At 38.1% G+C, this 23,691-nt stretch overlaps 1 protein-coding gene across 1 annotated transcript in view; it reads right to left on the reverse strand.

The window, feature by feature from the left end:
* Window positions 1-23,691, reverse strand: part of lpar1 (lysophosphatidic acid receptor 1) — a 35,372-nt gene continuing 11,681 nt past the window's right edge. The window contains exon 3 of the mRNA XM_073829379.1: window positions 1-1,393. Coding sequence (XP_073685480.1) covers window positions 1,092-1,393 — 302 coding nt within the window. The 3' untranslated portion in view covers window positions 1-1,091. The remainder of the gene's footprint in view (window positions 1,394-23,691) is intronic.

Consider the following 23,691-nt stretch of genomic DNA (forward strand, 5'->3'; position numbering starts at 1 on the left):
TTTTTGAAAGGCGTCTCTTATATAGGCTACTAAAAATATATATAAAAAAAAACTAGATATAGTTTTTTTTTTTTTTTTACAGTTTATGCTCACTAAGGCTGCATTTATAGGATCAAAATAACAGTAATATTATGAAATATTATTATAATTTAAAATAACTGTTTTCTATGTGAATATATATTAAAATGCAATTTATTCCTAGGCTGGTAAAGCTGAATTTTCAGCATCATTACTCCAGTCTTCAATGTCACATGATCCTTCAGAAATCATTCTAATATGCTATTTTGACACTCTATTATTGTTGATTATTTTTGGTGCTATTTTTGTGGAAATAATTATTTATTTATTTAAAATGTTTAAGTATTCTTTGATGAAGAGAAAGTTCAAAATAACAACATTTATTTGAAATAGAAATAATTGTATTGGTATAAATGTCTTTTGACTTATCTTCAATTTAAAACCTTCTTGCTGAGTTGCACAATATTACAGCTTTTACTGTATTTTTGAAAAAATGTAGCTTTGGTGAGCATAAGAGATTTCTTAAAACAAAACATAAAAAAATCTTAATTATTCCAAACGTTTGACTGATAGTGTATTTTTTGCTTTTATGTTTGGTGGCTTTATATCATAGGGATTAACTTGCAGTGCAAAATAAATGTTAAAAAAATTAGCAAACAATCAAGTACTTCGCACAGGTCACCAAAATAATTTCCCAGTGGTCCCTTATGTGCACTCTTACTTTCTAGTGCAAACTGACGGACAAATTCACTGGACACTTCACTACGTCCTTCACTTCGACACCCGCTGTACAACACAAAAAAATCACAGAACTCCTTGATTTACAACAATCTGGCCAAAAAATTACAACTAGCCAACTTTTCCATACTTTTTCGGGAACAAAACAGATTTGTGTTAAACTGGCTACTTACATCCTCTTGGATTAGCCTTTAAATAGTTCAATATCATGTCAAAACATTACAAAAGACAGAAAAGCACAAAGAACTTCATAACCACAAGTCTTTTGCTGATGAAATGCCTTTTTCACAGTCTCTTCTCGCTTTTGCTAAGTAGATCCTGGCCCGCGTTGAACCTCAGACCACCGAATGGTCGTTATGGTGCGCGCCGCTCAGGACCGTGTGGTTGATGGAGGACGCGGAGCGGTCTGAACCCTCTGCTGTACCGTTCACATTCTCCTGCCGCTGACAGCACAGGATCTGTTTGAATGTGACGCTCATCTCCTTGTCCCGGTAGGAGTATATAATAGGGTTCATGGCAGAGTTAAATTCCGCTAAAAGTAGGAAGAATTTCTCATAGGTCAGGACATTGCAGTTGGAGCAGACCACATCCAGCAGGAGAAGCACCAAACCAGGCGTCCAGCACACAATGAAAGCACCTGAAAAACAAGACATGACTCGTGAGTATTTGATGAAAGTGTGAAGTATTTTTTTTGTACTAAAAGGGTCATATGATGCGGTTTCTTGTTTTTCTTTGTCTTTGGAGTGATACAAACTGTAAAGATCTGTAAGATCTGTAAAGTTTCAAAGCTTATAGTCACAAAACCAAAGAGATATTGATTATAAAAGTTAAGACTTAGCCACAACTCCCTAAAATGGCTCGTTTAAACACGCCCCCACTTGTCCACAAAACGGAGTGAGTAGATTTGCATAACACCACCCATATGTACAGTACAGACCAAAAGTTTGGACACACCTTCTCATTCAGGTGTGTCCAAACTTTTGGTCTGTACTGTAGATATGAATTCAACTGAAAAAAAAAAAACTTGTGAAAAAATATCTTTCAGGTGGTCAAATAGCAAATAGCAAATAGTGGAGCTCTGCAGCCACCTACTGGTAAAAGTTATTATTTTACTTTAAAAATTGGATTTTCCAAAAGATGGACAAAAATCTTACACTAAACCATGTGAAATTATCCATGTTATCCCCATGAATTAAAGTTAGAAATGTGGGTCTTTTATAAAGTGAATTTTACATAAAAAAGCAGTTTTTGTATAAAAACTAGGGCCGGGACTCGATTAAAAAATTTAATCTAATTAATTAGAGGCTTTGTAATTAATTAATCGAAATTAATCGCATTTTAATGGCATATAAATATTTGACCTGAGAACAGTGAGAAGTAAGATTTTTACATGGATTTTTAGTATACCATTGAATAATGACTGAATACATAAGCTTAAGCAACAAAATATTGTTTATTTTTGTTCAACCAAGTCCAACAGACCAGTGCAATATTGCCATTAAGTGTAGCAATAGGCTCGATGTGCTACAGTGATATGCGAATTCCTTGTTGCATAGCTTGCACACAACCATGCTCTTATCGACGCTTCCATCCATTCATTTTTTATAACAAAATTTCCCATCCACAGGGCCAACCAAAGCGGTCTCATCAGCTTTTTTGTCCATGTTCACTGTGGTTTGTTTTGCTGCGTCCCAATTCGCCTACTTATACTATGCCCTATAAGTATGTACTCTTTTTGTGAAGAAAAGTACATACTTTTGAGAATGTAGCAGAATAGTAGGCAGGCTTTGGGACGTACTACTTCGTCATAACTGCTTCTTTAACGGACGCTCTGTTGCGTAGTTACCTGAATCCTGTCACTGTTTAAACTGCCCTGTCAATCATCACAGTTAACATTATCTACATTTAGTTTAATTTAATTTCCTACCGTATTAGAGAGAAATTAAGAGGCACGTTCTTTAACGAGTCTTTCATGCCGAGAACTCTGCTCTTGTGTTTGCTTAATTATGCATTTAAACGTTAATGACCAAACCTATCATTATAAATGTTGCTGCACATGGAATATAACGCGGATAACATTTAAAAAAATATTTTTTTATCAGGTTACACACTGATTATTTATCACTTAAACCCCTTTCTCTACCTGTCCGTTGGTCGCGCATATCCTCCATGTTTGTAGTTTAACACTTTTTATGCGTATTTGTAGTTCTAATCGAATCCTCGTTCACGGCGCAGTGTGTTGCGGGCAATATTAGCCGTTAAGAGTGTGCATTGATCGTTAAGTAGTAGACCATCCGGGAATCTTTGGAATACTTTTTAAACATGCTACGATTTGGGACATACAATACTATTTAGGACAGACGCAGCTTGTCTGAACACTAGTTGGTGCTCCAGTATAATCGGTCCGCCGAATCTCATCCAGTGAGAAACGTTCCGCGGTGCAAAACTAAGTGCGATTAAAATGCGTTAAAAAATTTTAACGCATTATTTTTGTGTAATTAATTAATCTAAATTAACACGTTAAAGTCCCGGCCCTAATAAAAACCCATTTAAAAAATATTTATTTATTAATTTATATGTATTTTAAAAAATATCACTAACCCACTGAAAACTGCACAAATGTAGAGTAAAAACTTTAATAAACAGAAAAATATACAGTACAGACCAAAAGTTTGGACACAAATGAATGAGAAGGTGTGTCCAAACTTTTGGTCTGTACTGTATATGGAAATAAAGAAGGCGTAACTTTTACCAGCTGTAGTAATGTTGCAGTCGCCATGTTGGAGACGCAGTGTGTTTCATTGTGAAAACAAAAGCGAAAGTACTTTGTTTTGGCCTTCCAAATGAGGACACAACTAGAAATCAGTGGTTAAGTTATATTTACAACACTGTTCTGGAAAAGTACAACACAAATATTTGAGTGGGTGATGCGCATTTCATGGAGGAACCTGGGAGAGCAGCTTACAATGCCAGCTGTACACAAAGGGTTAAGGCTATAAACTGGAGCAATTCCAATGTTGCAAGGACAGTCTGGCACGTCTGACTCACAGCCTGTAAGTACGTTTTCATATTAAAGAATTAGAGTAGTGCTTGTTGTTTCTCGTTCTACATTCGCAAATGCAGACATGGTGTTATGTTTACACGGTGCGGCATGGCACAATGCATAAAAAGACAGTATGAGTCATTATAATCAGTAGCTATGTCCCCACTGGATGCAACAATTTCTTGTTTATAATGGGTTTTATTGTTTCTGTGTCGTTGCGCAGAGAAACGACATCACAACATGGTAAGGGCTGTAACATTTCTTTCATATGCTTGAGGTATTCGGCCAATCACAATGCACCGGATAGCTGGCCAATCAGAGAACACCTCAGTTTCCATCAACGATGAGTTTTGTAAAAATCGAAGCGTTTCAGAAAGGCGGGGCAACAATAATGTACAGTATGTGGAAAATAATATGTTGTTTGAATCTCAAACTGCATAAACACATTGCATTACAACAAATACACAAAATAATGCTCTTTTTAGCAACATCATATGACCCCTTTAAAAGTATCACAGTCAAGCTCATCAAATTTAAAATGTGAATTCCTCACAACAGCCAACTATCCTCTTTAGTTCTGGAGTGTTTGCCATATATTATGTATATAAAATGGGTTAGTTCACCCAAGAAGGATTTTCTTCTTTCAGACGAATACAATCTGAGTTCTGTTTAAAAAAGTCCTGGCTCTATAATATGAGTGAATGGCTGTTGAGATTTTGAAGTCCAATAAAGTGCATTCTTCCATCATAAAAAAGTGTGCAAAAAACAAAAATTTGTGGGACCTGAAAGATTTTTCTGAAGAACAGCAAGCAGTTTATCAGTTCAGGACAAACAAGGGATTCATGAACATTTATCACTAAACAAACAAACAAACAAACAAAAAAAAAAAAAAAAAAAAAAAAAAGACATTTTTATATATTTTTATAAATTCAACTTTTATTTTCTCTCGTGGACTATATGTAAATGTCTCTTATGTGAAATATCTTATTCAGGTCAGTATGAAACAAAAATAACATGCATTTTGTACAATCCCTCTTATTTTGGTAAAATCATTAACATTTTGCAGATTCTGCAAGGTGTATGTAAACTTTTGACTTTAACTGTAAATAGCCAACATTAAGCATGATGTTAAGTTCACTTAAAAAAAAAAAAAAAAAAAAAAAGTGTGCTTAGTATAAAAACTATGAAACTAGTAGTTTACTTAAAGCATACTTAAATAAACTAAAAAATGGAATAGAGGTATATAACTAGTTCACTTGTGTAAACTATTTGTGTACTCAAAGTTTACTACTTGTAGAGTACAATACTGTTACAGGTATACTTTTATTTAAAAAAGTATAGGAAATATAGAAAGTATAGACTTCCCAAAAAGTATAGAAACAGTACACTTAAAAGTATACTACGAGTACAACGTACGCCTAAACAAGTTTATTAAATACTTAAAAAATACTTCATTTTTGTAAGGGATGTGGTATTACAAATGTTGTTTAAAATTATTTCATTCAATATTTGAAAATTTTAAGAATTAATTTAAAACTGTACAATTGTATAAACAGTTATAAGTCAAGTCTCCTCAACAGTAGTCTCGCATAGCCATACCTTCAGACTGACGGCTGAAGGTCTGGTATTCATGGCAGCTTTGATTGGCCAAGGCCCGCCCATAAGGCCGTTTGACAGACATGTCAAACAACCAATCACAGTTCGTTTCGTTCAGCGTCACGTTTCGGGGCGTAGAAATGCCCCCACAACAACAGACTGGCATGCAACAAGTCAGACATTGATATAACCAGCATTGAAAGTTAACAAAGAAGAGGGAGAACAAGCAGTAAGTCAGTTATTTGTTCGCGAACGTCGCAAATGTGTTTAACAACAACAGCGTCTGCATAAGCAGCTTTCAGCAAAACGCGAGTAAATCAGTCTGCGATTTGTTTCCCGGCGGACCGAAAATAAACGCGACACTCGCGTGTTCCGGAAATCCGATCAAATTCAACTAATCAGATCACGACTTCGACATTCCTGAAGTGTTTCCAGTTAAGTGAACCATATGCATCAGACGTTTAGCCAACGTTCCGTGGGCGTGACGTCTGAGGCTGAGACTACCTCAACAGTAAAATTGACTTTTTAAAATTAAAAATAAAACACAAAAGTTCATTGGACTATAAAAAATACAATTTTAGTCTTTCCACTTCAAAAGTTCACTTTTAATTCAATGTGTTACTTAGTGTTTCTTTTTTAGAGTATGTGGTTCATGTAAAGACAGCATTTTATGGTCTTGAGGGATGCTTCCTTAGTATTTTTTTTCTATAGACAGCACAAGTTTTGAAAGAACCTGGATCTCATAGGGCAGCGGATATCTGGCTTTTCCATTACTAAGAGCAGGGCAGGGTTGCATCCCATTGATTAAAACAATCCTTATAGTATATTTCCTTTGTGCCAAACGTCTTCTTTTCTTATGAATCTAACCCGACGTGACTTCGACAAACCAAAAATGTTTACTGAAAAGGAACATTTTGGCTACGGTTGCTATTTTGCAAGACATAAATACATTTGCGAGAGCACTGCTCTTCTTTTAGTCGAACGCAGCTGCTTTTGAATGGTTTACATCACTAGAAAGTTATGTGGAGACTCTCAGCAGTCAGATAAACTCCAAGCTGTTTCCAGCATGGCTTTGCCACATGTTTTGCTCTCCCTGAACAAACCCAGAGATGAGGGAGACTGCGTTTGAAGTCAGAAGTTCTGACAAAACTCTAGTAAAGACCCCTGCATGAAACGTCCTGTTTGTTTGGTTTACTTGAAAACTTGATGCCACTTTCACGTTCTTCTGAGAATAATGAATCTCTAAATGAAAATATACTCGAAATGAAGATGGTTTCCATCACAAGCACTTCACTGTGGGTTCAGCTGTGAGAATGAGAGCTTATTTTATTTCAGCTCAGAAAACTAATTTAAAACAGGTTAGTGATAATCGGCTTGTTTTGGAGGAGAAAAAAATCTCAGGAATGTATGGTTAATATGGTTTTGGTCGACCCTAGTATAGACTTGGATGTGAATAAATTGCTCTTGACTACAATCTTGCTGAACTGTGATCAAATCTGATGTATCATGCTCTCTCGGAAACGTTTTACTAGATTTTATTAACTAATATTTATTTCATCTAATTTAGGATGAAATCTGACATTGGTTAAATGGGAATTTCATCCACCGAAACACAATTCTGATTTAATTTCGGCCATTTGAGTGATCAGTAAGTGGAATTATCATGACATGATACCTCCACACGCATTTCCGCTTACAACTAGATGTAATAATCAGATGTACTTTATCCCTAATCTGCGTCTCATGTAATAGCAATTAGCTTGATGGATAACTGTGTTTGGGGTAAGTATTTCTCCCAGTGTTATACAGACAAACAATCCATTGATGCAATGTTAGGGAAAGTTACTCTTAAAAATAATGCATTATAGTATTGCATTACACCATGAAAAAGTAACTAATTGAGTTACTTTTACGTTACTTTTTGTCAATTTGGCTGGTCTTGCTTATTTGTTTTTTAATAACAAAACAACCAAAAGTTATATTTTTGGTAAATATAAAGCCCTTTTCACACCAGAAGTGAACAAAGTAAGTGTCATTAATTGAAAAAAAAAGAATGTGTTACTCCCAATGCTGTTCATGGTTGAATTAAAGTGTTTAAAGTGTTATAGTACCTTGACTAAAAATGAGCAAGTTGGAAGTTGTGACTCCAAATAACAGTATCAGGCAATTAAAGCGCCCAAGGTTTATTGTTTGTTTAGCAATGCTATGATATTTCACCCTTTATTCTGAAAGTCATAACTACATTAAGATATTGGTTAGGTAAAAATAAGCCCATAAAGACATCCCTCACCATTCATTAAAGCTCTCTTCCACTTTCAAGCTGAATAAGCAATTAAATTGGCAGCTGTTCAAAGCTTTGCTTCATCTTAGAGCAGGATTTCAATTTATTACTTCCTCAAAGGCTTATTAACACCATCAGGCACAATGACTGGGGTGTTCAGAACACTGAACGAATACTGCAAGAGATTCAGGTTCATAGGCAAAAAAAAAAAAAAAAAAAAAACCCCTTTGCCAAGCTGTGTGAATGTTGGGTTTGCCTAGGAACTAGGAAGTACTTTATGGTTTTCATTGACACCAGCAAGGAATTGGCCATATCTAAAGGAAAACACGCCTTGGAAAGTAGAAGTCAAGCGATTTATTGCTTTTGCCAATTATTCAGCATGTTTACACTTCTTTGCAACAGATGTCCTAAAAGAAATATCATAACACTGACTACTATTTATTATTGAGTGTGTTCAGGTGGTTCTGGAAAAGTAAGGAACCACACAAAAAAAGTGTTTTTCATTACCCTTCACTGCTTTTCCATTGATTTTCTATGTAATGATGCTTTCAATGGATGTGTTGGACATGCGTCTCATGCATGACACAGTACTCAAGTTAAAAGAAGTTCTAGGCTTCTTGGTGTCTTTTAAATACAAAAAAAAAAAAAAAAAATATTCTGTGTAAATGACCCTATGACAACAATACAATAGCGTTCACGAGTTCGCCCTTACATCTAATCTGCTTGAGCGAGTAATAAGCATATTTTGGCGTGCTGTCCTGGGGAAGGGTTCCGGGCCCGGAATACAGGCCAGACCCAGAGAACTCCCCCTGCTAGTTTAGGATAGAAACAGATTAGAAGTGGGGAGTAGGGGTGGAGGAGGGATGCCAAGAAACTGTCGCTGCATGGAGGTAAGACGGCTGGCAATATATAGATGATGCGCTAATTCAATGATTGGTTAAACGAGTTGCACCTGTGCCGAATGGATTGATTATCTGATCGTGCTCCTCCCTTGTTAACCTTGTTAATAAAACATCATTTCACGAGTTCGCCCTTACATCTAATCTGCTTGAGCGAGTAATAAGCATATTTTGGCGTGCTGTCCTGGGGAAGGGTTCCGGGCCCGGAATACAGGCCAGACCCAGAGAACTCCCCAAAAGAAGCTTTTATGCATGGGACAGCTGCCATGAAGCAAGAATTTTTGGTTGCCCCCCAAAATATGCGTAGAACTAAATTTATGTAAAGAAAAAGGAGGAGAGCGCCAAATTTTTTTTTTTTTTTTTTCTTTCTCGATTCGATGTGTCGGATGTGGCCCCCCAGCTGCGACCGAAGGGAGCCACGACTCTGCAGCACCGGAAGGGGGGGGGCCTAGTCCGACCCTGAAATGGGCAAAATATGAGGCGATTGGTGGAGGGACCCTCACTGCTTCCGAAGGGAGCTGCGGCTCTGCTGCACCGGAAGGGAGGGTCTCCCTTGCGAGGTGCCTCGGATGGAGGGCTCCCACTGCGACTGAAGGGAGCCGTGACTCTGCTGCACCGGCGGGGAGTGCCCGTCCGCTGTAGAGTACGCAGCGTAACTCGGATGACAGACGGAGGGCTCACGCCGCGACCGAAGGGAGCCACGGCCCTGCTGCACCGGAAGGGGGAGCCCAGTCCGATGCTGAATAGGCAATAAGATGAGGCGATTGATGGAGGGACCCTCGCTGCTTCCGAAGGGAGCTGCGGCTCTGCTGCACCGGAAGGGAGAGTCCCCCTTGCGAGGCGAGTTTTTTTTTTTTTTTTTAAATAAGGCGATTGGTGGAGGAACCCTCACTGCTTCCGAAGGGAGCTGCGGCTCTGCTGCACCGGAAGGGAGAGTCCCCCTTGCGAGGTGCGTCGGATGGAGGGCCCCCACGCTACCGAAGGGAGCCGCGGCCCTGCAGCACCGGGAGGGGGAGCCCATTCCAATTGCTGTATATGTAAAAATAAAGCGATTGATGGAGGGACCCTTGCTGCTTCCGAAGGGAGCTGCGGCTCTGCTGCGCTGGAAGGAAGAGTCCCCCTTGCGAGGCGAGGGTTGGCGCGTCGGATGGAGGGCTCCTACTGCAACCGAAGGGGGCCGCGACTCTGCTGCACAGGGAGGGAGAGCCCGTCCGCCGTCGAGTACGCAGCGTAACTCGTGTGACAGATGGAGGGCTCACACTGCGACCGAAGGGAGCCGCGGCCCTGCTGCACCGGAAGGGAGAGCCCCGTCCGACGCTGGATAGGCAATAAAATCGGCGATTGATGAAGGACTCTCACTGCTTCCGAAGGGAGCTGTGGCTCTGCTGCACCGGAAGGGAGAGTCCCCCTTGAGGGGAGCGTCGGATGGAGGGCTCACGCTGCGACCGAAGGGAGCCGCGGCTCTGCTGCACCGGAAGGGGGAGCCCAGTCCGATGCTGAATAGGCGATAAAGATAAGGCGATTGATGGAGGGACCCTCTTCCGAAGGGAGCTGCGGCTCTGCTGCACCGGAAGAGGGAGTCCCCCTTGCGAGGCACGTCGGATGGAGGGCTCCCACTGCAACCGAAGGGAGCCACGACTCTGCTGCACCGGCAGGGAGCGCCCATCCGCCGTCGAGTACGCAGCGTAACCGGAATGACAGACGGAGGGCTCACGCCGTGACCCTGCTGTAGCTCATGTTTCGGCTGCTGTAGCTGTAGGTCACTGAAGCTTGAGATATGCGGAAGAAAATGCTGGAGAGTCTGTGCAGCCTGCACAGCTTGCACAGCTGGCGGAGGCAGCCTTATGCTTGTTTTTGCTGTTTTAGCTTTGGGTCATGGGAAAGGGGAGTGGTTTGTGGTGCTATGATACATACCGATGTTTTTTTTTTTTAGAAATATATTATTAATAATAATAATAATAATAATAATAATAATAATAATAATTATTATTATTATTATTATTATTAAAATATTGTGTTTTGTACGAGCTCTCCTTCGCATTATTAACAGTGACAGTGTGAATGTAAGTTGAATAATGCGTCCAGGAATAAACATGACAAAATCATAATAAAATTTGTTAAGCTTATTTCTTAAATTTATGCATCGACAGGAAAAGTATAATTTATTCTTTGGAAAAATGTGCATTTGGATATAAATGCTGTAATAATTTAACGGAGTAAATTGAGAAAACACGCTCAAATTGACCAGAGTTTGAAAACAGAAACCAGCTGGCGCTATTGAGCATATTATTTTGTCAGCGGTCAGCAGCCTGAATGACCATATATATTACAAATAAGTAAAATGTTTCTTTGTTGATTATAACAACACCTTGAAAAAACAGAAAAGGTAAGAAGCATTATTTTAAACGAGGGCATATGACAGGTGCAGACCTGTAGAGGAACAAACTTTACCCTGAGATTGTGTGTGTGTGAAAAAGTCTAAAGGTTGCTAGTTGAACTCAACAAAAATATTAATGGTTGCCTTATGATGCGCCTTAGTTGTTAGTTTGTCACTTCAAATTGTTAATTTAAGAACACAGTTGAACGTATTTTCTATAATCTTTATCTTATTTATCTCGGAGTACAATGTGTAATTTAAAAACCCAGCTACAATGCTACTGAAACACACAGAAAAGTTTAGTAATTTCATTTGTGTTCTGGTTACGAAATGACATGAACATAAATTATGCATTGCATTGTTTATCGGCTTTTAGCAATAACTGACCTGCCTTTAGCGACTTACCCAGTGGTGTAGTAATGCCTGGAGAAGTGACCATACGCTTCATTTATGAATTTCGTTTTTAACTTTCTATTTGAACGCATTACTGGATCCTTGGATCGTAAAAACTTTTGATCGTAAAAATCGTACTAGTTTTCTTTGTAAGTTGTTGTTTTCGTAGTGATTCAAATGACTAGGGAGCGGGCGTAGGCGCAATCATCAAATACATTTCAAAGCAAGCCGGCGCCACGGTCCTGACTGCATTATCACTGTCTTTAGCGAATATTTACATTTATTCACATATGACTGGATGTGGTAGACTGTCATGATTTTGGCTAATGCTGGACACTAACGTTACTGAATAATGCACATCAAAAGGGGTTTTAAATAGTGGGTATACGCCGTATACCTGCGTATATCGTCCACTAAACCACTGGACTTACCTAAAAATAATTAACAACACGGCCCGTCTCGCGCTAGCGACTGCTACGAGAGCTGGTGGTCTGACTACATGCAGCGCTGCGGCCGGAAAAGGCAGCGGTGAATAGTTTAGCCAAAGCGGGAAGCGAGTCGGGTTTGCTGCGGTGAGAAGTAGGGCGCGACCCAGGCTTGTCTGAGGCTTGTCGCTGCGACCCGACGCTCGAAAGCCGGGTCTCGTGCGGGACTAGTGGTGTCGAGCGAGGCGAAGTGAATCTAAGGCCGGCAGATTGCAACGGATGATCCAAAAACCCCGGTACAGGTTTCGTCTTTGTGACTGTGATATTTTGACCAACGATTTTGGCCAAACCGAATGCCAAGAAACTGTCACTGGATGGAGGTAAGACGGCTGGCAATATATAGATGATGCACTAATTCAATGATTGGTTAAACAAGTTGCACCTGTGCCGAATGGATTGATTATCTGATCGTGCTCCTCCCGAACCTTGTTAATAAAACATCATTTTTAGTATTTGAGAATAAAGTCAAAATTGCAAGAATAAAGTCGAAATATTATGAGGAACAAGTCAAAATTCGAAAAATACAGTTTAAATGTTTGGAGAATTATGTCAAAATTATGAGAATAAAGTTGAAGTGTTTCGAAAATAACGTCAAAATATTTTAAGAAAAAAGTTAAATTTACAAGAATTAAGTTGAAATGTTTCGAGAATAATGTCGAAATGTTTCGTGGATAAAGTCGAAATGTTTCGAAAATAAAGTTGAAATGTTTCTAGAATAAAGTCAAAATGTTTTGAGAATAAAGTCGAAATCTTTCATGGATAAAGTCGAAATGTTTCAAGAATAAAGTCAAAATGCCTTAGAGAATAAAGTCGAAATTATGAGAATAAAGTTAAAATTACAAGAATGAAGTTGAAATGTTTCGAGAATAAAGTCTAAATGTTTAATGGATAAAGTCTAAATGTTTTGAGAATGAAGTTGAAATGTTTCAAGAATGAAGTCGAAATTTTTCGCGGATGAAGTCGAAATGATTAGAGAATAAAGTCAAAATTTTTCGTGGATAAAGTCGAAATGATTAGAGAATAAAGTCAAAATTTTTCGTGGATAAAGTCAAAATGTTTATATGCAAATGGCCCAGGTTGGGAGCACCGGGAGATATTCCAAAGTCTCAGCTTTCAAAATCAGTTTTATAGCGAAATACAAACAATTTGTCTATTACAATATATTTTTTTTTCACGCTCTTTAATGTGCGTGACACATTTTCCTTAGTTTAAGTGGCATCTGAGTCAGTAATCTTTCCAATGACAATGAGACATTAGTTTCATTAAATTAGGCTATACTGTTTTTTTTTATTCCTTCTGATGTTCCTTCACATTTCTATTGTGCTATAAACTTAAAAAATAAAGAGGAACAACACATTTCTAATTTGTATTTTGTGATAAAACTGACAGAATTTGAAAGCTGAGCCGTGTTAGGTGGTGGAATTTTCACAAAGAAAACAATATAATTTAATGAAACAAATGTTTCATTGAAATTGAAAATGCGACTGATTAACATGAATACAGAGATCTGTCCTGCCACATTAAAGAGCATGAAAAACACTTTAAAAGTACCAAAAGCACAAAGCTTATTGCTATTATTGGATGGCTGGTACACTACAGGCCTAATGAATGCATTTAAAGACGTGAAATAATATTTCCAAGCATACTTGTAACGCTGCTGGAAGATACAAGGCGAAAGAGGATCTAGATGCAGTAGTTTATTGGGAATCCATGACAAACAATAAAATCCAGAGGGTACAGGAACTTAGACAAGGGCAAGAGAAAACCATTACACATTTAACAACCGACAAAAGCACAGGGGAAACACAAGGACTATTTATACACAGGGCTGAGGTAATGATCTAATGAGTAACCGTGGAAACTAACGAGGAAGTAGGTGTGGTCAAATGAGGGAGCAGAGTGGCAGGGAGACAGTCAACAATGAGAGAAAAAAACTACAAAATGAAAGTCCTTAGACACAGACACAGAAACACAGACCAGAATCGTGACAATACTGTCCCTGTGAGTATAACACATGGTATGATTTCTGATAATAATCCCACATATATTCAAATAAATTCCAGTGGCCTGGCAACTTCTCCCGGTACTCTCAATCCAGGCCATTTGCATATGCAGGCTATACTTTCAAAATATTATAACTTTAATTGCTACAATTTAATTCTCGTAATTTCAACTTTCGACTTTATTCTCTAAACATTTTGATTTCATTCTCAAAATGTCTACTTTACTTTTGAAACATTTTGACTTTATTATTGTAATTTCAACTTTATTATCATAATTTCTGCTTTATTCTTCAAATATTTCAACTTAATTCTCAAATTATTATGACTTCAATCTCGTAATTTGACATTTATTTTTATTTTTTAACGTGGCACTAAAACACTGTTGTACTGCAAAAATAGACACTATCACTGACTCTTTGTAAGGGTTTCATTCATGAACATATTCTTTTTATAAACTGGTCCTAAATCATAAAAAAAAGCCATGATTGATTTAAACATATAAATAAATAAAGTAAAACAATAGAAACAATAAAAAAGTGTAGCAGTCTTTTAATGCCATGTTTGGTTTTTACAACAATAAGCTATTAATAAAATATTAATTAGCAGAAGTTATTACTTTACCTGTGTGACAGTCTCATTAACATTAGTTCTCTTGTTCAAGCAATGTGGATTGAATAACGTATTTGTGGTAAAGTTACTACAGTTAAGCAACAAGTTATGTCATTTTATGGGAAACGCACCCCTACAAACTTATTAAATTTACATCTGATTCACTGTCTAAACCACAAGTAATAATAACTTTCACCTTCCACAGTTTGTGAGTAGTAATTTTACAGCCATTATCATTTTGCTGCTTCCTATAACACTTTGTGATTTACTCTCAGATGACAAACCTTGACTCATCTGAGATAAGTTCTCTTAACAAACATCAAGTCATCATTAAAATTTTGCATGCATAAACAATCAGCCTCTATCAACATTAACCACCCACCAGTAAAAGTTATTTCGGCAAAACAAGTGCTATCTTTTTTTTGGCTAACTTAACAACACATGGTCAAATGTTTGTGGTCAAAAATATACAGTATTAGCAGGAGGTTGATGGGAACTCAGTGAGACAGCAACACCTGTGGAAGCGCTTAGTGCATGCTTTGCATAGTTAACAGCAGATTTGGGACGGAAGGATTTGGCAAACGCATGGTCATTTGTTCAGCCCTCCCCGTTTAAACAGCTTTTCCTATGACTTTGCTGGGATTCAGCACACAGAATAGATTTCTAACCGGATATTTACATATTAAAGTCTGTGAGAATCCTCTTTATGTAATCCTGTTAAGTCTATGTTTTCCTCAAATATAAAACTATTTAAAGTTAACTTATATTGCATTCACTATTTTGGCTGATTGTTTCATTTAATCCATTTGTACCCATTTTTTTTTTTTAACGGTTTAATGCATATAGTTATGTTAATAGTTCTATATTTATTTTCCCCAGGCTTTTTTTTTTTTTCTTGAAATTTGTATTTGAATGTATTTGGCAAATATGTTGTATGCACCACTTCAATGCCAATTTTTAAATTGGGATCAAACTCGAAATAACCGTTTACAACACCTTGCTAAAAAAAACAGCTACAACCAGCCTAAGCTGGTTGGCTGGTTTTAGCTGGTTTAAGCTGGAAGTAGTTGATTTTAGCTGGTCTGTCAGCTGGTTTCCCAACCAGACCGGAAGTGGCCAAAACCAGCCTGCTGACTAGCTAAGACCAGGCTGGATGACCAGCTAAAACCAGCCTAAGCTGGTTGGGTGGCCTTAGCTGGTTAAAGCTGGAAGTAGCTCGTTTTTGCTGGTCTCCCAGTCTGGCTAGGCTGGTCAGCAGGGGTGGAGCGGGGGGGTGGCTAATTGGGCTTAAGCCCCGAATGTTTTGTCAAAAGCCCTGAATCTTTTTGGTTTTTAGCGCAATTTTCCACCGGACAAAATTGCGATTGTTAACTCATGATTTCAGTTCTGTCTGTGCGCACCAATCTTGCACTTCTTCTTTCAGCATTATGTTAAGGAAGGTCTAATCTCGGGAACGCACAAAAAAAATCCAGGAAAACATTTGCTATCTCTTAGTGTTGTGATCCCATGACGTGAGAAAATTGCGCTAAAACACTCACTGAGTTTTTATTACTTGTTTAAAATAACTTCAACTTTGTTTCATTTCCTCTTGTAGGCTCTACTGGGTGAATTTTGTTTTTGTTTTTGTTTTTTTACTGAGTACCCTAACTATCATCATTTTCCCAGATAGTGTATAGATTTTTAGGCATTCTATTATCTCAAACAGCCTGAAAAATAGTGCATTTAGCTGACGTAATTGGGAAAAAATCTTCACGGGGGAGCATGCCCCCGGACCCCCCTAGGTTTGGGCTAAGCCCCGAATGTTTACATCGTCTGGCTTCGCCCCTGCTGGTCAGGCTGGTTTTAGCTGGTTGTTTCAGTTGGTTTCCCAACCAGACCAGCTAAGGAAGTGGCCAAAACCAGCCTGCTGACCAGCTAAGACCAGGCTGGAAGACCAGCTAAAACTAGCCTAAGCTGGTTGGGTGGTCTTAGCTGGTTTAAGATGGAAGTAGCTGGTTTTTGCTGGTCTACCATCCTGACCAGCTAAGATCAGCCTGACCAGCTAAGAAAGTGGCCAAAACCAGCCAGCTGACCAGCTAAGACCATGCTGGATGACCGGCTAAAACCAGTCGAAGCTGGTTGGCTGGTCTTAGCTGGTTTAAGCTGGAGGTAGCTGTTTTTAGCTGGTCTCCCAGTCTGTCTAGACTGGTCAGGCTGGTTTTAGCTGGTTGTTCCAGCTGGTCTCCCATCCTGACCAGTTAAGACCAACCTGACCAGCTGAGAAAGTGGCCAAAACCCCTCTAAAACCAGCTTGCTGACCAGCTATGACCAGGCTCGATTTACCAACCAGCTGGTTTTAGCAGTTTTTTTTTCAGCAGGGAAGACCAATCTTTATTCATAAACACATTTAGTAGTCGAAGAACGTTCGATGCATTCGATTCACAAGAGGCATGATGCCAGTAAATCCAACAAAATATTTCAATGCAGTAGATGCACACAGACTGGAAATCCAATGGTCAGCTTATTATAATCCGTTTTTGTTTTTAAAGATGGTTACTGCCTATCATGAAAAAAAAAAAAAAAAAAAAACAGAAACATTGAGTTGCAAATTCACTTTTTTTCCAAAATTATCTATGCTTTGCAAGCATATCTGAATTTGTCATGTGATCCCCTAATGCTGATAAGGCAAAAAAAAAAAAAAAAAAAATGAAAATAAAAAGCCAACACTGGCAAAATGTATTTTGAATGAAACGCTCTGCTGCTTTACACCACATGAGTCCCAATGTCTCGTTTTCTCGAGGAGCGGAAACTGCTCCAATGATTTCATCATCACTGTAACTATGTTATTCAAATATACTTCATACGCCCTTGAGTAACTCTCAACAATGGATGAGTCATGCCTTTGAGAAGCCACAAAACTGATTTCATTTTAGGTCATGGAAGTTATTTGGAACAGTGTGAGGAGATACAGCATCTCAATGTTTCCTGGAAAGTTAGTTTTTGTGGACGGTACATAGAAACCTGAATTTTGAATCTGACAGTGGACATCAGTGTTGCCAGATCTCACTAGGAAAACAAGCAAACTGCTCTGACAAAGCACGGTCAAGTTGTTTAAGAGAATTTTAGAAATGCAATGAAACCTAATGCAGATAGAACATGGAAACAAATGTGCTGACATCCAACAAATACTGAAATAACTTTGTTATTTGGGCCCACATTCTTTTGACCACACCTTTTTGTTTTTAGTAACCACTTCCTGCTGCATAAGTTAGCTTCTATATATCTTTTAGGTGGAAGTTGTGAAATGTTGTAATCAGAATATGAGCATTAATAATATCATCACAACAGATCCAGAGTGAGTTAGTCAAAGTAATAAGTCAGAACAAATGCTGTTTGACCCAGTAAAGTATATACAACACTCATATTTGCCAAAACAAAAAAAAGTAGTTCTATTTCTGTACTGTTTTAGTACTGTAATTTAGTTTGAAGGATTATATTATTTAAACATTAATTACATACTGTAATTACCATGGTAATAATAGTTATACATCTCTTATCTCCAGGGTGAGATCACAGTCTACAATCCGTGCTTTCATCCAGACCCCTCGCTCTCCATACTCTCTAGAGGTTCAAGACAACAACAGTACTGTTTCCTGCACAGAGCTTGTGCAGCGGGATGGTGCACCATGACTGGGTTCCTTTTTTTCCAGGCCAGGCTTCACTGGAGGAGCCGGCGAGGCATGACACTGATGCAGTGCAAGGCAAACAGTGGAACTGGCCGCAAGACCACTATGACGGTCCCTCAGCTGTAGACTGCTCAAGGGCTACATTGTTTGTCGACTTGAAATTAGCACAATAGAGCGAAGGGTAACGTATTACGTAGCATTTAAGTAAAGCTGCTTATATATGGATGGACTTTTGGTGGTTTTGAACCACAGCTTGGAGCCTGGTGCGTAAACTTAGCATTGACAGGAAGCATGGAACACACATGGAATCTTGCCAAAAAGGCAATGAGTGTGAACAGAAATTGGAGAGAACAAATTCTGCCCTACAAAGGCAAAAGACCTTAACTCACTAGAGTGTGGAACTGAGAAAAATTACTTTAAAGATTTTTTGTTGTCCAGCCAAATTAATTATAGCTAGGACACTGTAAATCTGGCAATTAGATGTTTTAATAATGCAATTAATCTTCATAAAAAAATCTTGAGCTCAAACTTGACTTTTGACCCCTATTTTTAAGTTACTGTCCTCTGCCTTTGAATTGTTTGCAAAAAGGAGACGTCGTCCCAAGGCAAAGAGCAGTAACTTCCACACTATCGGTATTCAGTTGCTGATCACCATTTACAAAATCATTAGTAACAACTGTATAAAATCTATAGAGATCATGGCATTTATTTTGGATGACTGATAATTACTTATAGCAATCTACTTATTGCTATCCTGTGTTTTGGTTGCATTCTGGTGCCATTATTAATACATTAGACATGAAACAATACTTTGTGGTAAAGAGTATTTTTAATTGGTGTGCATTAACTAACAGGTCGACTGCAGACAGGTCACAGTGAATTACATTAATAAATACAAGATTTTCTAATGAGTAAAGATCTTCATATTACTAATGAATAAACAATGTATTTAATAAAATTTATTTAAAATGTATTTAATACTGCAAAGGTATAACAAATCATGTACAAGTAATTAAGTGAACTTTGGAATCCAGTAGGTGGTGCTAAGTCACTGTTTTAAGTGAGACATCGAGTCATTTAACACAGCAAATCGCTGTATTTATGAATGGCTAAATGAATCATTGACTCACGATTTGTTCAGAGCCACAGATTCATTCACAAAAATAGCCTAGCTTAAATGAAGTCTTGATTGATGTGAACACCAGCAGACAGGAATAATGCCTCAGAATTCTTGTGGATTGTTGTGGATTAAACATCTCTGATGACATTCATTGCCATGGATTTTATTTGGTTACAAGAAAAGGTAGGATATGGCTTTAATTGTGAAGTTCACTGATTTTATGTGATCATGCTACATGCTATGCTGTCACGGCATTCGGGTCGACTAACGTTAGTTGGTAGCCCTAGACTGTTGAATGAAAATGAATCATGAAAATAAAAAACTTATTGCTGGCAATTTATCTAGTCTTTGCTTGTTTAAAGTGCTTTATATGGTGCAGATTGGTATCATAAATTTATGCTATAGGCGGCTAGCAAGCTAAGTAAAGTACATTGCGATCTAATTCTTTTGTCTAATGCATCTTTTGCATTATACAATTTCTTACCTTGAGCTTGATGTCTGCTTGATTAAAAACAACCACTCTATCTTTTATCACTCTATCACAATATCTTTTATTCAGGTATAGTGTGTGTCAGAAGTGCTTCAGTGACAGAGTTATGACAGTAACGTTAGACAAGCAACATCGTAACTTGAACGCGGCAAACTTTATTGAATAGTACCGTAGTACCATAACTTAATTAGAGCTTTTCAAAACAAAGCCAAAGAGCGCTAACATGTGTTACGGTGTTCTAACTTCGTTTCTCTAGGGCTTTTGGAAGTTACTGTTATGACAACGCATTGTTTTCTCGAAAAAAACAATGAAACTGACTCAAGATACTTATCCACATGATAAAGGAGGTGTTGAATATTCTAAAAATATCAATAACTCATTTTTGACCAACATCGAAGTTACGGTCTTTTGCCTTTGCACGGCAGAATTGATCCCCAGAGCAAATTTTCTAAAGGACAGATTCTCAGAGAACATGTGCAGTTTGGCTTCATGGTGCTCATATCCACAATGTAGATACTTGCGGTAGACCAAAAAAAAAAAAAAAGGATTAATGATCATTTCATGTGGTTTTTTGCAAAGATTTGATAGTCAAGAGAATTGACCTTCATGAGGTTTCCCACCATTTTAAAATAATATTAAAAATGAGTGCGGACAGTTTGTTTGTTGAACAAGTCATTGTGGTTAAAGACCATCTGCTTATGATTGCACCATCATAATAAAGGATATGATTGCTATTTTAAGTAGATATAATCTATCTGCAATTGGAATAGTGTGAGAATTGACCCAAACTTGACATATACCGTCCATTCGTCCAAATATGCTTACTTTCCTACCATATCCACCTTTTCCCTGAGTGTCACTTTAACGGATGCTAACTTTAGGGGCTCTCATGTTCCAGTCTCTTTTGAAATTTATGTTAAAGCAGGGTAAAAAAATTGATTAACTAACTGAAACTTTTTCAATATTACTAAATATAAAAATGTGCGCAAGGTTAAGCTGTTCTGTTGTTGCCACAGTAATAATCTTAAGGAATTTCTGTAAAGTACTGTAAAGTACTCTGTCCGTGTCCAATTGCTGTATGCCAAAAGTAAACAAGTATAGCCCTAAGCACTTAAGTTAAAATACTACAAGTGAAATAATAAAGTAATGTGTGCTTCTATTATTTTGTGGCCAAATTTTCATTGCAACACTGTGAAGTGATAAAAGCATGGCACCAATTGCTTTTTAAAACCATTTGTATAGGTTAAATGTTATTGGCTTTGAAAATACGTTAATTTGACTAGAATATCAGAGATCGGAAATGTTAAGCATCGTTCCAGTCGGGTGAGACTACCGTGTACAGGAAAAACATGGATAGTATTATGTGAAATGAGTAATATGTCTGAAATTGTAGACAGTAGGTGAAAAGTAACTGAATGACCTACTGCTTCTGTAAAAATGCTGGGGTGCACATCTGATGGACACTTTACTATCCCATGAGGCCACAGAAGAGGATGTGTGAATGACAGTGAGCGATGCTCACAAACTAATGCCATAGGTCACATGATAAAGCCAAAATGACATACTAGTATATAGAATCAACCTCATAATAATCACAAAGTTCATTCCACATTAGATAAGTAACCTCTCAGTATGTGATTTTGGAAGCACTATTTCAGATACAAACACAAGAAACAAATGACTCAAATCTTAGCTTGCCCCAAACTGCCTGAATTGGAGTTTTGTGGGGGTTCTTTTGAGTTTTGTTGTCAGATGTACTATGTGTGTCCAACCCTGCTCTTGGATGGCTTTCATCCTAGAGTTTAGTACCAACTCAAATCAAACACTAAACCAGCTAATTAAGGAGTTCAGGATTACTTGAAAACCACAGCCAAGTGTGCTGTGAAGTAGGGTTGGAACTGAAGTCTGCAGGATAGTAGCCTTCCGGGAGCAGGGTTGGTTCCCAACCTTCTTCCTGGAGCTCCCAACACTGCACATTTAGCATGTCTCTTTGGCTGTCACACCAATTTCAGTTTCTACTCATGACCTTATGACCTGAATTAAGTGTGTTTGATTAAGAAGACATGCAGATGTGCAGTGTTAGAGGCTCCAGGACCAAGGTTGGGAACAACTGTGCTATCTTGCTCTTTCTATCTTTGAGTTTATCTCAAATCTTAACCTGAACCAGCTACTCAAGGCCTTTGGAATTACTATAAGCGAGTTAAATTCTACAAGATGTTGGCCCTTAAAGCCTTGTGAATCACTGAATGAAAGCAGAACTTACCCAACACAATCACAACCATTTTCAGCAAGCTCATCATAGTGTCCCTGTTCTGCCTCTTGGAAGACTACCATCCTGCAGAGTTTAGCACCAACCCAAATCAAACACTGAACCAGCTAATCAAAGGGTTCAGGATTACATGAAAACAACAATCAAGTGTGTTGTGAAACTAGGTTGGAACTGAAGTCTGCAGGATAGTAGCCCTCCAGGAGCAGGGTTGGTTACCTAGGGTTAGTCCCCAGCCTTGTTCCTGGAGCCCCCCAACACTGCAGTTTTTGTATGTCTCTTTGTCTGTGACACCCATTTCAGGTCTGTCACACCCTCTTTAGTCTCTACTCATGGCCTGATGACCTGAATTAGGCGTGTTTGATTAAGAAGACATGCAGATGTGCAGTGTTAGGGGCTCCAGGACCAATGTTGGGAACTACTGTGCTATCCTGCTCCTTAAGTCGTACTATCCTACAGAGTCTATTCCAAATCTTAACCTGAATCAACTAACTAAGGTCTTTGGAATTACTATAAACATCCAGGAAAGTGCGTTGGAGCAAGTTGGAGCTAAACTCTGCAAGATGTTGGCCCTCAAAGCCTGACGAATCATTGAATGAATGCAAAACTTACCCAACACTATCACAACCTTGTTTAGCAAGCTCATCATAAGTGTCCCGTTTCCGTCTCTTGGAAGACTACACAGCAAAATCCCCAGTGTTAATTTAACACTGCTTCAGTGTCTATATGTGTCCACACTATAGAGTGTTAAAGTTAACACTGAAGTAGTGTTGAAGGTAATGAGATAATTAGGTGATTAACAAAGTAATGATTGATCATTATTGAAGACACCTGATGCTAATAAGCAGAATCACCAAAGGAGAAAAACTAAATTTTAAGCAACCATTATAGCGGTCAGTGTTTGCATTATTTAGGCTCTTGACCCTTAAATCTTCAATATTAGATCTTGTCTGGCTGCAATTACTGAGTTACAACAGCCAGACAAGCCAAGAGCAAAAGTCATCAGGTGACATTGACTGTGGTTGACATAATCATCATATTGTGACTTGAGTATTTCACATAGGATTTCCTTTCAGACTACAAGAAATTGTGAACAAAAGAGCAATCAGTTTTGGCATATTCAGACAGATAATGAAAAAATAGTTTTGTTTAGGTTTAGACACACAGACATGAAGAATCAGCTTGAGCATCACAACAACGGTGACCATCAAAAAGCGTGTTGTAGCCAATCAGAACTCATCCATGACTCCCATCATGCATTGCGGCATGAATAAATGATGAGAGTTCAGAGTTGATCTGTTTATCTGAATATGCCATTTGTCACCATTGTTGAGATTCATGGACTGGTTCTTGATGTCTATGTGTGCCTATATGAAACACTTTTTTTTTTTTTTAAACCGGTTGTAAAATTTTTTTTCAAAAGGTAAAGGAAGTGCTGGATCTTCTGTGGATTATCAAGGCTATTACAATGAGCAAATAATAATAATAATAATAATAATTTAGAGATTAGACACTAGGCGATTCACATCAAACAATGAATATGTTAAAACATAATCTGATGACATGAGTTTATGTCTGGCTGTTTTAACTCAAATACAGCAGCCAAACAAAATCTAGTATTAAAGATTTAAGGGTCAAGAGCCCAACAAATGCAAACATTCACCACTAGAATGGTTGCTTAAAAATTTTGGTTTTCTCCTTTGGTGAT

The sequence above is a fragment of the Garra rufa genome, chromosome 23 (assembly GCF_049309525.1).
Source record: "Garra rufa chromosome 23, GarRuf1.0, whole genome shotgun sequence".
Classification (NCBI taxonomy): Eukaryota; Metazoa; Chordata; class Actinopteri; order Cypriniformes; family Cyprinidae; genus Garra; species Garra rufa.